This window comes from Cryptomeria japonica, chromosome 4 (assembly GCF_030272615.1).
Source record: "Cryptomeria japonica chromosome 4, Sugi_1.0, whole genome shotgun sequence".
Taxonomy (NCBI): domain Eukaryota; kingdom Viridiplantae; phylum Streptophyta; class Pinopsida; order Cupressales; family Cupressaceae; genus Cryptomeria; species Cryptomeria japonica.
Genome location: NC_081408.1, coordinates 720,835,208 through 720,851,671, shown reverse-complemented (window position 1 = coordinate 720,851,671; position 16,464 = coordinate 720,835,208). Strand labels below are relative to the sequence as shown.

The 16,464-nt window shown below is 38.6% G+C and overlaps 1 protein-coding gene across 2 annotated transcripts in view; it reads left to right on the top strand.

The window, feature by feature from the left end:
- Window positions 1-16,137, top strand: part of LOC131032107 (protein ALP1-like) — a 39,624-nt gene extending 23,487 nt beyond the window's left edge. Inside the window, exons 2-3 of one of the 2 annotated variants that reach the window (XM_057963033.2) lie at window positions 14,182-14,285; window positions 14,459-16,137. In XM_057963033.2, coding sequence (XP_057819016.1) covers window positions 14,484-15,884 — 1,401 coding nt within the window. In that variant the 5' untranslated portion in view covers window positions 14,182-14,285; window positions 14,459-14,483 and the 3' untranslated portion in view covers window positions 15,885-16,137. The remainder of the gene's footprint in view (window positions 1-14,181; window positions 14,286-14,458) is intronic. The other variant, XM_057963032.2, reaches the window with a different exon arrangement.
- Window positions 16,138-16,464: the final 327 nt, after the last annotated feature.

The following is a 16,464-nucleotide window of genomic DNA, read 5'->3' as shown; positions in this document are numbered from 1 at the left end:
GCCACCTTTCATGGCTTTGTATGGATATTGTTATTGTGAGGATCCGATTATTACTGAGAGGGGGGAGTGAATCAATAATAACAATAAACTGAAATCTTTTACCAATCTGAAAATACTTCTGAAAAACAGTTCATAACCAGTACCGGTAACTACTCAATCAATCACTTAAAGCAGATTTACCAAACTACTCATTCATGTGTTCATCAATATGTAAGCAATGTAATAATATCAAATCCACACATAAACAAATCAACCACCATATGAACACAAAGATTTTTCACGTGGAAACCCAAATGGGAAAAACCACAGTGGGAATTGGCACCCACAAAATATTTGCACTCTTTCGGAATGCGCCCTGTTAAAGGCCTAGCCCGGTTAGGAGCTTTACAATAATGCTCGGTTAAGACCAGACCCTGTTAGGAGTCACCCGATGAAGGGATTTTAACCTCAGCCCTGTTAGGAGCTCTACCTTGTTAGGAGTAACCTTGCTAAAGGATTTAAACTCAAGTTAATGAGCCACCTGGTGAAAGAATTTACAATATCAGGCCTGTTAGGACCTACCCGGTTAAGGGATTTTAATACTGCTACAACTGTTAGGGAACAACAGGTAAATGACCTGATCACAACACTCTTTGCTTGCTAATACAGATCCATTTCAGCTCCAATCTGCTTCTCACATGCAGACATCTCAATCTGGTTCGGCACACTCTCCTTCTCTGATCACCGACACACTAAACCTTCTCAAACTTGACCTAAATGCACTTTACAATTAGGTCGGTTACAAAACCTTAGCAACATTCAAAATACATTGAATTTACATCATAGATCATATCAGATCATTACAAATCATTACAGTTCATCATACAGATCATTATAACAAATTTCAAGACAATTACAGCCGTTGAATGATCATAACACATCACCGCACATCGATTTGATAAGCTGTCAAACCTTTTAACACATTCTGCTAAGCACTTCGCTGTTTCCCAAGAAATTCGCTCCTTGTACGCGCTTAAATGCAATCTTATCATCACACATGGTTTCTGACACATCATCACTAAGTAATGAACATGATAAGATTTACCGGCAAACCATAAAACATCACCAGTTAAAGATCTTGTTACCGATTCTCAAACCCTACACTGAATATGCAACAATCAATTACAAACATGACTTCTGGCTCTTCAAACATGATGCGGTTCCAATCATAGACTCATTATAATGTCATAAGCATACATTCCAAACCGCATCACTTAACTCGTCACCAATCGTCCATACCGGTATCTTGATCATCGCACTGTTCCTGCTTACCGATATACTGCAACTTAGCAGTTTTGCCGTCCAACTCAATTCATTACCGGTTAGGCTATACTTAGATAACTTAGATGATATACTAAACATAAACAAACATGGTTGCCATCAATGACAACACAAATAACTGATCATAAAGCATCATATCACAATTATATCATCACCAACAGTCCATCAATATATCATCATCATCCTTTACCGGTACATCATCATCTCTATCAGTTATGCCAATATGCCAACAGATATAATGCTCTAACATTTTTGGATCTTACAATCATAGAAAACAAGGTGCCCAAAGCAACATATATGATCAAGCATGGTCAAGAGGTATTGAAATCCCTCAGAGAACCATTTTCAGCATGCCCAAAACCAATAGAGCTCTATGTAGACCAATGACATATCGAAAGTGTTTTTGAAGTTGGAGACATGGTTTATCTAAGATTGCAACCATATAGGCAGTCTTCATTGCAGAAGAAAGGAGTAGAGAAGTTAGAAACCAGATTTAATGGTACCCACAAGATTATGAGAAAGGTAGGAGAAGTAGCTTGTGAACTAGAGCTACTCAAGAATAGCAAAAGTCACATCTTTCAATGTTTCTTGCCTTAAAAAATTATTGGGATAGAATGTTGTACTGTCCAAAGATTTGCCACCTTTGGATGATGAAGGGAGACTCATTTTGATACTAAAAGCTATCTTGTACACTTGAGAAAGAAAGTTGAGGAATAGAATCTTTAGTGACTGTTTGGTGAGGTGGAAGGATCTGCCAACTGAAGATGCAGTGTGGGAAGGAGCCGACATTTTGAAGCATCCAAATTTGAATTACTTGAGGGCAAGAAATCTTGGGGAGGGAGGACTGCCATGGCCCCTTTTTTCATAAGATTTTGGGTTGACACATAAGCCCATTTTTTCATTTTCTGTGGGCTTAGGGAAAGAAACTTAGGTAAGTGTTTACATTGGGTGTCTTGATGATGGGGCTGCGAGTGTTATGTAATAAACTTATACTTTTAATAATGATGTTGACCATGTTGGGAAAGGAAAAGCATCTGAGAATTGTGTAGTTAACCAACACAAGGTTCGAGAGAGGAGATGTTTTCTTTTACCCATTATTTCTACTCACATAGATTGGACACCCTGTTCATCTATCACTAAGATTGGAGGATGGAGAGAATCGAGATCCTGATTTCCATAGTTAGTTAGTGGACAAAAACCCCTAAACCAGTTGGAGCAATTCCAATTGTAACTGTGCTTCACTAATTTGTGTTTAGGCAGCTTCTACAATGCTCATTTCTCTGAGTTTGAGGCATCTCTCTTAGCGCCCAGGATTTGTAATTCTGAGGTGGCTCCTGTAGTACCATTAGCTGAAGATTCATCATATTTTCTGATAATAATATTGCTGCTGTTGTTTCTGGTAGTTTGGTAAACTGAATTGACTATAAGTGCAATTTCTGTTGTAATAAGACCAGTTATTGTGAATTGCTGTTCATTTTTGTATACCCTGTTTGGTATATTATCTTTGCACTAGATCTGGTTTGAAATAATATTCAAACATTGATATCCTGTGGAGTTAAATCAATTAAATACATATAGCATCCCTCATCAGGGATACTACAGCCCATGAGTAAATATGTGTCCACATACTGAGAATCAGAGATATCTACAAATATTTGCTGAAAGTAACAGTGCAAATGGTTGGTTGCTTGTGGCTACACTTACAGTTATGCACGCTGAAACAATACCCTATGCTACTGTGAACAGCATTCATACATATCTTATCACTATGTTAGATTTTTCCATTAGCACATTGCTTCATTGAGCAACATAAATAACAAAAGTATGTGAAAGAAATGCACAATGCCAAAAATAATTGCTGATGAAGCCCGAAGAAGATGGCTTATGGAGAACAAGCCTCTTGTTTTTATGGGTCAGAAGGAGAAGGGCAAACATTTTTATCAATTAACGAAGTGCCAATATAGAGTTTGATGATGTTCTCAGGAGAATGGTGTGGGTGAGAGGGCTTGCCAAACAATCTTGGTAGGAAGTAATGTTCGTAATAGCTTTTCTAACAACCAAGTCCTACATTCTTCCCATATATAGAGAGAAAATTGGTAAAGCTTATCTAGCCATGTGATCTGGACTGTGAATGGGGATGGTGGTTGGACTTCTCTGTCAGGTAGAGAAAAGATGAAAACAACAAAAGAACCAATAAAGTACAAAGTATATTCACCAATATGCATAAGAAAAGGCATGGAATGTGGTAAGGATTGAAAATGTAGGACCAAAGAACATGTGGTGGATGGAAGTAGGGAGGAGGATGAACACAATTGCAATCACTATTTTATCTTTGAATCATGATGGGATAGAAATTTGCATGGCACATGTAGAATGTTCAAGAGACTGATGAGATTGACTATTCAAAGTCAGTGAAGGTCACAGAGCACCAATACCTGAACCGAAGTGTTGAACAAATTAAATGACTTCTTAAGGAAAATTTATTGTGTGGTGAACTTAAGCAATAAAAGACTTCTTCTTTTTTCAATTAATTTTCAAACTTATAGGAAAGTACAATTACTGAAGGGAGGTAGAATTAAAGTTGCAAGGTAACTATGTTTTAATACTAGATGAATGAAGCCTGCTATGTAATAATTTATTGTATACTTGGTAGTCGTGATTTATTGATTGTTACTGTATTTTGACAACATTAATTTTGTTGCTTGTGAAACATGTAAAAATGATTGTTCAAGCAGTCTCCTTGCACAATTAATTTTTATTTTTTGGTATGGCTCATTCAATTGTCGACGACAGCTATATCTTATTGGAATCCCTGGGTAATTAAAGGTTTAGGGTCCCTTCTATTGCATCCCATGATTTTAATCAGGTCTTTGTTGTATTATAAATAAAATGAGGATGATTTTCCATAAATGACCCTTTTTCCTTGGAATGAAGTGATTGGGTTGAAGATGACTAGGTGCCACCTCAACTTACTCCACACCTTGTAACTCATCACAAGTATTTGTGATTTGGGTAATATCTTTTGATACTCAACATTTCCAAGCGCCTGAAGGATGAGATGATGGAGGGAGATATTCCCAAATTGCATCATTTGGATGATCAAGCCTTCTAGCTTTGATTAACTCTTCCGAAACTATCTGCTTCCTTAATCACACTTCACTTTTCCTTCTTCATGTTTGGGAACTTTCTTTCTTCTTTGTGATGCATTTCCATCTTCAAGATTTTCACATTTCACCTTGCACTATCTCCCTTTGTCATCATCTTAAGTATACTGATCATTGCACATGCATTGCTTGAGGTCATTACGTCTCTCTCTGGCAAGGTTAGAATATCTTTCATCCTTGGAATTCTTCTTATTGCTGGGGGATCCTTTCCTTTGATTGCCTCATCCTTGCTGTGGTATTCATGAATCCTTCATGTAGTGATTGCATCACCAAGGTCATTGATCTTACTCTTCCTTCAGCACTTTTCATTTCTTGTGTTTGCTCTTTCGTGATGTTGATCTTCATCTTGTGATGACGAGTCTTTATTCTGCCCTTTCAATGCTGATGAATGTTGGATTGTTCCACATGTAGAGCAATCCACCCCTCAGCTTTGATGAAGTGTTATGGAGAGTTTTCCTTCTTTGTTGCAATATTGATCACTTCCTAGCATGTACAGGTATGGTCTCCCTTTTAGTCATCTAACCCTTGACCTTCTAAGGTTGCAATGCTAGCCTTTGAACATTCTGATCACGTTGCCCTTATTCCATGCCTGATTTAGGCCTAATTTATGTCACTCTATGTCTGATTTTGCAGTGTTTCAAGGTCTGATCACTGAATTTCCAGGTCTGTGTCACATGTTTGGAGATCTGAATTGATGCTCTGGTCTGATTTTCAACTGTGAATCAGGTCTGATATCCATTTATATGTCCGAGTTCTCAGTTTTGCAAGCTTGATTTCACTTTGATCTTCTCTTAATTGAAACTTCTCTGTTTCTCATTCACTGATTTCTACCTGAAATTCGATCCTCAAGTCTGGTCATAAAACTCAGTCTGGTACATAGTCCTCTCCAGGTCTGAGTTTGCTCTGCCCCTACTCGCAGGTCTGCTCCTTCTACTCTGCACATTGAATTTGAATTAAAATGGCATTAGAATAGATTTTGATCTTCATCTTATAGGGTTTCTTAACACCTTAATCTCATTTAGGCCGACTTGCATGATATTGAACTACTCGAGTGCAAATTCAAGTTGGTTAGCTTAGGATTTTTAATTTTGTCTTTTTTTTTAAAAAACATTTAGAATTTTCTCCTTTTAAGCCCGACTTAGAGCTTTCTTCACCTTAGGCGGGTTTACATGTATGAAATGTATTGCTAAAAGGTCAGCTCAACATGAAGTATGCCTAGGTTGGCCAGATTAAGGCTGATTACTTCGAAGCATAGAAGGTTAAATCTGCCCTCTACCAACTCAATTCAAACCTCAAAACATATTATTCTACTCCGATTAGTGCGAATTAGGTCTGAGTTTGTAGGATTAGGTCTGATTTTCATATTCCTAAAGTCAGATTTCTGAGTTTCAGCCTCTTTCAAGGTTATACTTTCCACACTTTAGGTTGTGGATCTTTGCAAGTGAAGGAAAAAATGTGATCTATGGCTGGGGATTTGGAGGTGTGAAGGAAAATTTCTGATCATGGCCAGGGATTTTGACAAGCAAAGTGTTGATGTGTCTTTTGTATACGACCGAACACAGAATAAAATACCTAAAGGTACCTTATCCTCTTGAACAAAGTTTCCCGACTGCTGAAGATCTCGCCGAAGGATCAGTCGGAGTAACTCCAAGGTTCTGATATGTAGGTTCTCTACGTGTGGATAAGCTCTTTGCGGTACGATGTGATTTTGCTAGAATCACAAGGGGACTTACACTCGATGACCTGAGCGCCTGATTTGCTTTGGATATTACTGGAACGTGGAATTTCACTGGCCCTTGAGTTTGAGAAAGGAAAAAAGGATAAGGGTTGAAACGGGATCTATTTCTAACACTAAGAACGTAAGAGCAATGAACGACCTTTGATGAAATTCTAACTAAGTCTTGCTTTGACATCCTAGGATCATCTCCACAAGATTAGTGCGATCTTCTGAAGAAAGCTTTATGATGTTTAGATCACTGCTACAAGCATGGACACCGTCAGGTTGATGCATATCAATGAAGAAGCGATAATTGAAGTTGAGCTTAAGCTGAATGATTCCAGTTGACTACGCAAGGCAAGTCTGCAATCAACAAACCGCTAGTAGTATGGATATACGAATTTCATCGTTGCTCATACAAATTTCTTCCATTCATCTAATAACATGAAATCAAATTTGAGAAGTATAGAGACCATGCAAATTGTTGAGTTGACACATAAAATTCACCATTTCTTCAATGAAATTTACAAGTCTTTTGCAACAATCTTTGCCTTCTCTTTCTACTCTACTCTAACTATTTCCTATTCTTTTACTACTAACTATTCTCTATTAACTATTAACTATTAACTCACTATTAACCTTTACAAATGAGGAGCCAAGGCTTTATATAGGGAGCCCTTTACAAACAAACGACTCTGATTGACTTAGAACCAATGGCTAGGATTACAAGATAGAAACCCTAATTAGGGTTTTTTACAACAAACTTCCTCTAGCCAATGAGAAAATTACATTCCAAGAGTGAGGACCAATAGGAAGCAGGGGTAGGTGCCTCGAAGTTTGTGTCATCCCCGATGATTCATGTACATTGAATCTGGACATGCTAAGGTGGACCAATCCGACCGGAGGAATGATGACTGGGATGGCACCTTGCCTAATGCTTGTGACTTGGTTGATCCTCCTTTGTCTTTGATATGATGAATGATGTACTTCCTTTGCTTGACCAGGCTTCCTTATTGTCAAGTCTTCCTTCTCCAGTAGCATATCTCGCTCTGAAGTGCTGGCAAAGCCTTTCTTTGTCATCTTGTGGTAGAATGAGGTCTTGAGGCTAACTTGAACTCCTTGAACACCCCTAGTCTTCCAACGCTTCAAAGCACCTTGAGTCCTCCCTTTGTGCATGTGGAACGTCCTTGATGATGATGGACTAGAAGAGATCGTCCTTGCCCTGGCCTGGTCTTCTTCCATCTGCAAAACCAACCAAAAGGTGATTAAGGAAACATAATGAATTCATTTTAACATAGCATTTCCTACCTTAAATCATCAACAAGAAGACATTAAAATGAAGTTTGCTCAAGATTCTCCCTAGGGGACAGGCCCTATAAAAATTTCGCTCACCCTTTGGAAGGTTCAGGAGCGAATTTTGCATTCCTGGCCTAAATTCTTCTCACTTTGTGACCATGCTTGCTTAGATGCACGCCTAAGGATCCCTTTAATCTCAACCAATACCAAGTTTGAGGTAAAATTGGAGCAAGATGGAGTCTTTAAGGATTTTGCTCTGGACCCTCTGGAAGGGCCAGGAGTGAAATTCTTGTTTAGGCTCAAAATCTATCACTTCTCCACTCCAAAATGTCTCCCAAGGCAAGCATACACTAGTCTTCTCTCCACCAAGGCCTGGGAATCCATCTGTTGACCTTCATCATGAGCAAATTAGGTGAAATTGAGAATTTCGCTATGGACCCTTTGGAAGAGTTAGGAGCGAAATTCTTGACTTGCTTGTTTTCCTTCACCTAAGTCTACTCTTTTCACTTTTCATACCTGGACTTCCATTTTTGAATCCCTCTCTCAACATGGCAAAACTTGCTTGACCCTCAAAATGGCTAGAAAGGAGAATTTCGCTAAGAATCATGGCCAGGAACAGGGCCTATTTAGGATTTCGCCTTGGAGTGCTTTGGAAGGGTCAGGAGCGAAATCTAGTTTAAGCTCAAAATATTGATCATTGATGGCCACAATCAATTCAAAGGCATGCCTAGGGGTCCTTCCAAGCTCAATCTACCTTGATCCACTCTTAGCTTGACACAAAAATGGAAGGAAAAGAGGGATTTTGGGAATTTCACTTTGGACCCTTTGGAAGGGTTAGGAGCGAAGTTCTAGTTTTGAGCACATTTCTTCATTTTTTTCCAACCCCAATCCACCTCAAAAGGCAAGGACACATCATCTCACTTCCATCCACGCCATAAAAACCAAGGATTTGACCTTCTCCAAGGGAAAAATAGGTGTTTGCAAGAATTTCGCTTTGGACCCTTTGGAATGGTCAGGAGCGAAATTCAAGATTTAGGCTTGATTCTTCATTCATTTTGCCCTCATTCACTTCCTAAGGCAAAAAAATGTTGATTTACTTCCAAATACACCCAAGGGACTAAGATCTTGGTCCAAACAAGGAAGAAATGGGTGTCTTCTTGGAATTTCGCTTTGGACCCTTTGGAAGGGTCAGGAGTGAAATTTGCATTTTAGGACAAATTCTATCATGTCTCTCACTTCAACTCACCTCAAAGGTCAAGGAAACATTGCTCCATTCTTCCCTAAGCCATAAAAACCAAAAGTTTGACTTGATTTGCAAGGGAAATAGGTGATCTTAGGAATTTTGCTCTAGACCCTTTGGAAGGGTCAAGAGCGAAATTCAAGATTTTGCTCAATTCCTTCAAATTTATTGATCACTAGCAACTCAAAGTCATTCCTAAGGACATATCCAATCCTATCTCACCCTGACCCACACTTGACTTGGCACAAAACTAGGAGAAAAAAGTGGTTTTGTGGAATTTCGCTCTGGACCCTTTGGAAGGGTCAGGAGCGAAATTCCTACTCTAGGCTTGACTCTTCATCTCTTCAACTCCAATCTTCTCTGGAAGGCAAAAATACATCACTCTCCACCCAAGGAACAAGGTTTGTAGCCTAAGCAAGGGAGCAAATGAGGTTTATAATGAATTTCGCTCTGGACCCTTTGGAAGGGTCAGGAGCGAATTTCATCCTTTAGGCAAAATATTCATCTTCCAATGTTTTTAACCTCCTCTCAAGGCAAGAATACATCAATCCACCTTCCAACATGCCTTAGAAACCAACACTTGGCCAAAACTAGGAAGGAAATGAGAGTTATGGGGATTTTCGCTTTGGACCCTTTGGAAGGGTCAAGAGCAAAATCCTCATTCTTGGTTGATTTTCCACTTCATTTATCCAATTCTCTCAAACTTGATCAATTTCAAGGTCCTTTCATCATAATCAAGGCAATCCACCATCAAACTAGCTCCAGACAAGGCTAACCTAGGGCTTAAGGCAAAAAGAAGGTCAAATTGAGGATTTCGCTCTGGATCCTTTGGAAGGGTCAGGAGTGAAATTCTCCTTCCAGGTTGATTTCCATCATTTCATCACCTCAAACCTCCTCTCCAAGGCAAATATGCATCCAAGTCTTCCAAACCATGCCTTAGAAGTTCCAAACTCGGTCAAGTTAAAGAGCAAAATAGAGGAAATATGAATTTCGCTCTGGACCCTTTGGAAGGTTCAGGAGCGAAATCCATGTCTTAGGTCAAAATCTTCATTCCTCAATGCTTTCAATCACTTCCTGAGGCAAGAACATATCAATCTACCCCCACCATGCCCAAGGAACAAGGATGTTAGCCCAAACAAGGGAGAAAATAGTGTCTAGGGAGAATTTCGCTTTGGACCCTTTGGAAGGGTCAGGAGCTAAATTCACATTTAGGCTCAAAACTTGACTTCATTTCTCACATTTCTTCATCCAAACAAGTGTTTTGCCCTCAATAATGCTTGGGAATGAGTTAGTTCTAAGTTTGGGTCAAAGTAGAATGTCTTATGGAGAATTTCACTCTGGACCCTTTGGAAGGGTCAGGAGCGAAATTGAAATTCGCTTTGGACCCTTTGGAAGGGTCAGGAGCGAAATTTGACATTTTGGTCTTTCCATCAGGATTCATATATGGAATATAACATTTAAGTATAAGTGATTATACTTTAAGTTATATTCCATATATACTGTCAGGATGTTTCAGAGTGGTTTCGGACCTCCAGGAGTTATAATGCAAAATCTAGTTTTTGGAGGATTCTTCAATTTTCCAGACTTAGTCAAATTTCAGGATCAGGATGACATTCCAAACTTAGCCAAATTTTAAGACATTGGAAGATCAGGATGATATTCCAGACTTTATCACTCACCAATTTGACCTAACTCAAACCTTCAATGATGATATTAACTCACCAAGCTTCATTGACCTCCTCAAACTCAAACAAGACACAATTAGCAACAAGAGAAAAACCTTGTCCTAAGGAAGACTTTCAAAGATGACCCTAACCCGAAGCATCCACTGACTCACCTTTAGCTAAAATAGAGCCTACTCTCTTAGTGATCCCTCTGGCAACACTCAACATGCAAAGGCTAATAGACAAAACTCTAAAAGACCTAGAAACAAACCCCAGAAAGCAAAAAAGTAGGGGTCCCCATTTGCAATGGGGCGATGTGTGAATACGTCACAACACAAAGGAAAATTGGAAGGCTGGGCCTTTAGAGGTGAAGTGGAAGTTGATGAGGCAGGCCAGACTTTTGGACTTGTCAGGACATGACATGGTTGGGCTTTTGAAAAGGTGGGGACATGACATGGCCGGACTTTTAGACCTGCCAGGGCATTGTGAAGAGAATGGCTGGGCTTTTGGGCAGTGAGGAAGTAAGGTGACAAGGAAGGCCAGGCCTAGAGGGGTAAATGGAAGATTCACCTCATTTTTCTACTTCATTATTCGTCTTGATCTTTCATCAAACTTACCTTGCCACCTGATCAAATATCAATGATGCATTCTTCATTGCCAAGTCATGGATAATAGTCATGGCCGGGGTTTTAGGGGTGTGGAGACATTGTGAGTATTGTGGCTGGGGTTTTAGAGGGGTGGGGACATGTCATGGCCGGGGATTTGAAGGGGTCAGGACGTGAGATAGAAGAATGGCTGGAGTTTGAGATAGGTGAAGGGAGTTTCCTTCCTGCCTTCTTTAAGTTGCTGATTGGCTCAATCATGTTCATTCCCTCATCAAACTAGCCATTTGCTTGGCCTGATATCATACTGTTGCCCTTTCTTTTGCCAAGTCATGGATTTATCAACCTTGGAGATAGGCTGGACTTTTTGGGGTGTGAAGACAAAATGCCAAGGATGGATGGCCAAACCTTTTAACATGTTTGGACAATGTATGGCCAGGGTTTTAGGCCTGTTATGTAATGTCCCCACTTTGAAGTACAATTTAATGGTAAATGATAATTAAATTAACATTAAAATATAAAAGAATATAATTAAATATAATTAAATTTTAATTAAGTTAATGAATGGTCAAAGACATGAAATGAAAAGTTGTGACTCCCTCAAACATGAGATATAAAAGGGAGAAGAGAACCTCATTTGAGGGGGATAATTTGGGAATCAGAGGTACAGATCTAATTTAAATAAAAGTGCAGATCTGATTGTGAAAGGTTGTGTCCCTATCAAAGGGGCAGAAATAATTAAGAGTTTCACTCTTTCAAAGGGTGCTGATGGTGAAAGGGTGTGCCTCTTGCCAAAGGGCATACATGATGAAGAGGTGTGACCCCTCCTTCACATTGAGAGATATAAAGGAAAGGAATCCAAGCATCCAGTGAGATCACCATTGATCAGATCAGATCAGAGCTGTTATTAAGTTACAGGAATTGGCAGCCTCCTAGTAGAGGACATTACATGTTAGGAACTGTCTGGAAAGTATGGCCGGATTTTTAGGCCTGTGAGGACAATTTGCCAAGGATGGCCAGACTTTTGAATGGCTCAGTCATGCTCATTCCCTCATCAAACTAGCCATTTGCTTGGCCTGATATCATATTGTTGCCCTTTCTTTTTCCAAGTCATGGATTTATCAACCTTGGAGATAGGCTGGATTTTTTGGGGTGTGAAGATAAAATGCCAAGGATGGATGTCCGAACCTTTTAACATGTCTGGACAATGTATGGCCGGGGTTTCAGGCTTGTCAAGAAAGTATGGCCGGGGTTTTAGGCCTATGAGGACACTTTGCCAAAGATGGCCAGACTTTAGAATGGCCACGGAAATTTGCCAAAAATGGCCGAACTTTTTAAGGTGTCTGGATGAAATGTGCAATTCAAATTAACCTCCTCTACCATCAAAATTTATTTACGTAACTCATTTTCAAAATGCTTTCATCCTTATTCACCAAGGCAATTTCAAAACTCTTTAAGCACTTAACCCCCATAAGGTGTTGATCTCAGCAATTCAAAGGGGAAAATCAACATCCACCATCCTGGTCATGGATTTGAGGGTGTAAGATATTTTCTTCCTTAGTTCAATTAGCTTTCACGGCATCCTTATCTTCCCTCATTACATCAACTTCATCAACATTATTCGTCATCGCTTGGGCGTTGATTGTTTCTCATCAAACACCTCATCTCAATTGATTGCTCATCCTTCTTGAGATCTATATCCTGATCTGACCGGAAGGCTACCTTGTGAAGCATCATCCAAAGACTAGCTTGACTTGATCACTTCTTGCCAATAAAAGGCACTGCATCTCTCACTAACAAATGGTTAAAGACACTAAAACTACTGCCAAGCTAGACGGGTAAGCTAAGACAACTACACTAGAAAGCAAAAAAAAGTTGGGGTCCCCTTTGCAATGGGGCAATGTGTGAAAACGTCACAACAAATAGCATTGCTACATTTAGTAAGTATCGTGCCTCATAATAAGTTAGTGAATGTAAACATTAGTTTAGAAATCGATCTGCTTCAGATATGATTATTTCTTCCAAATATTTTTAAATCAAATAAACAATTATTAATAGATCAAATATATATATAAATAAATATTATTATTTAATCAATATTTATTATTGTAAATCAAATATTATTATATCAAATTGATACAAGGACATGACAGACAGTCAAACCTGCCATCTAGTTCTTCAGGTATGCTAGTTGCAAAAGTTCATGAATGTTGAAGTTCTTATTGGTTTTGGAATCCTTAAGAGCTTTAAAATTGATTCTTATAGTTGTCCTGCATTTAAGTAAAACATTTCAGTAAAATCATGAATGGTTCTGTAATAGTTGATAATGCACCATGCAGGAAAGTGAATCTAATTATGGTTTCTGGTCCCCCCCCCAAAGTTTGATGTACTGTAATATCAAGAATAGTCATGTTGATAGAAATGTCTCTATTGTAGGCAAGTTTATTGGATGAAGGTTATTAGCACCTTTTTTGGTAAGGAAAATATGCCCTGAATTATTAAAAGTTACCCTCAAGAACATAAACAGTTTCTGCTGTGTTGGTATAAGGCATCTCCTGTAAAAAACAAGATCATAACATTTGTGGGGACTACAGTACACTATTATGAAGAATAGGGCCAATATCCTCTGCTTTGATAAATGTTAGACAGGTCAAATGTGTTCCTGTGATTTAGTTTCAAGAAGCATATTATCAAACATGTCAGAAAGAACACACTAAAGCAAAGTTTCTGGAATTGAGGGGCAGCCTTTTGGCTGGATAAACTGTTAGGTCACATTCTAAGCCGCTATGGATAATGTAATTGCAGATTTGTTTCAAATTTTCAATATGCCTTTTCTAAATTTACAGTAAAATATAGAATATTGGCATCAACCTAAGAGTACCACTTCACTGTCCTTCCCAAACGATAAACCTTGTCTGAAGATGATTGCACATCACATTACAATCATTCACTTTGAATCTATAGCATTTTCTCTTCCTTCTTGTTTTCTATCATTTATGATTATTCTGTGAATCATTGGAAAATCAGTTGATGCTTTTTGTAATGCCTGACTTTGGAAAATATCATAACAGGATGTACACATTGCCTTTTATTATATGTTTCTCTAGTTGATTCTTATTGTAATGCATGACTATTGGAAAAGACCATAACAGGATATATACATTGCCTTTTATTATAGGCTTATATACTTGTGGAAACAAAGGGGTAATAATCATATTAATAGACGAGAACACTTGAGGCATGATTTCCATATGAAACATTGGCCTTTTGTCTGTCTACTAGGTAAAGTATCCAATTGACTTCTGATACATAATTTTAAATACCATGGCTGAACTAAGTGAACTTTCACATGCATGGGTTCCTCCAGAGGCTTGTGCGCTGCAATGCTAATATTCTTAACTCTCTATGGAGTTGGATGTTCTTAATTAAATATGCTTATAAATATGGAATTACAGGAAGTGCGCTCCAGTGACAATTACAATGGACCAATCATTGAGGCAAATACTTCAAGGGATTGTGGCAGGCACGGCTCAGGCTTTAGAGGTTACAATGCAAGCATGGTCTGTTCTTGAGGATTCAACTACAAGTGAATATTTGATGGAATCACTTGAGAATGCTCCTCCTTACAATACAGTACTTAAAGGGGTCAATCAATATTCCGATGAGATTACAGAGGAGGATACAACAATGGATATAATTGCAGCAAACACTCTTTCAGAACAAAACCTGCTTACATCGTCTGAACTGAGCATGTCAGATTGGGATGGAAAAGTTCCAAATGAGTGCATTGTGAAGCCTCAGTCGGTGGATTGGTGGAATCACTACAGTTTTCATGTTAGTAGTGACGATCTTCGGTTCCAGACTATATTCAGTTTGCCAATTCAATTATTTGATGAACTTTGTCATCTGCTATACGATGATTTATGCCAAGGTCCAATACCCATCTCATTTGCAATGTCTATAAAGAACAGGGTACTGTCAGTTGAGAAGCAAGTAGCCATGGCCATATTACGCTTATCAAGTGGAATGACAATGCTAACTGTCAGTGAGCTCTTTGATTGTGGCAAGTCCACAGTGGTTAAAGTGGTAAAGAAATTTATTTTTTCTATGCAAAAGAGGGCATCCAAATATATTCAGTGGCCAACTGATGCAGCTTCACTTGAGCATATTAAGGAGGGATTCCGCCTTAAACAGGGTTTCCCAAACTGTTGTGGGGCAATAGATGCAACTCATGTAAAACTTGAGCTTCCCTATAATGAATCATCTATTGATTGGTATAACCGTGAGCACAATTATAGTATGCTTGTCCAGGCTATTGTTGATAGCAATATGCGCTTCCTTGACATTTGCACAGGATGGCCAGGGTCTCTTAATGATTCTGGTCTGCTAAGGAATTCGTCTTTTTACAAATTGTGTGAAGAAGGTGAGAGGCTCAATGGACCTCCAGTATCACTTGGTGGCTTTGACATGAGAGAATACATTATTGGGGATGGTGCTTATCCCCTTCTTCCCTGGTTGATTGTCCCTTTTTCAGGGGAAACAACTGATGATCAAAGACTCTTCAACTACAAGCTTTCATACACACGTAATGTTGTAGAGCGTGCTTTTGCAAAATTAAGGAGCACATGGCAACTTCTACAAACCAAAATTAAGAAACCAAATATGGAGATGTTGCCCCGGACCATCCTTGCTTGTTGCATACTACAGAATATGCTTTTGTCTATGGAAGCCTATGAGAATGAAATTGTGGATGAGATTATTGATGAATCAGACACTTCTCTTCAAGGAATGGAAATGGTAGATGTTGATCCAGCTGCAGCCACAGCACAAATAGCTCTTATGGATTATGTAAATAATATACATAATGCACTGGAAGACTAATGGCCCTTACATCAGACTTCTAGGTAGTTGCTGTGAATTGCAGTTGTTTCTGAAATTGATATATGTTGATTACCAAATGACAAGTGGGAGGATATGAACCTCATTTACGGATGAGTGAACTTGGAAAGATGTCGCCCTCTTTTGTCTTTTCTTTTTTTGCTCCATTAAGATTATGTTTGCTTTTCCATGTTGTTGTTCATTTGAATGGACTGTAATTTTGTTTATATTGAGTTATTTTTTCAGTATTGAAGCCCAAGCTTCTGGTGTTAATATCTTACTGAAATTGATTATTTTAGAAATTGATAGTAAATGGGCAAACAAAACAAGTCCATTGGTCATAATTTTAAGCATCTCCTCGTGAATCTGATATATTTATGTCCAACTTCTATTTTCAATTGATAATATCATCTGCTGTCTTATGAACATTTAATTTGGTTATACATTTGAGGTATGTGAGTAAGGAATTTTAACTGGGGCATTGAACAGTTTGAATGCCTCGAAAGAAGAATGGTTAATGCATGCCAAACATTACAATGCCCTTCTATAGTGACAAGATTGTGGTTGCTTATATTTCAATTTT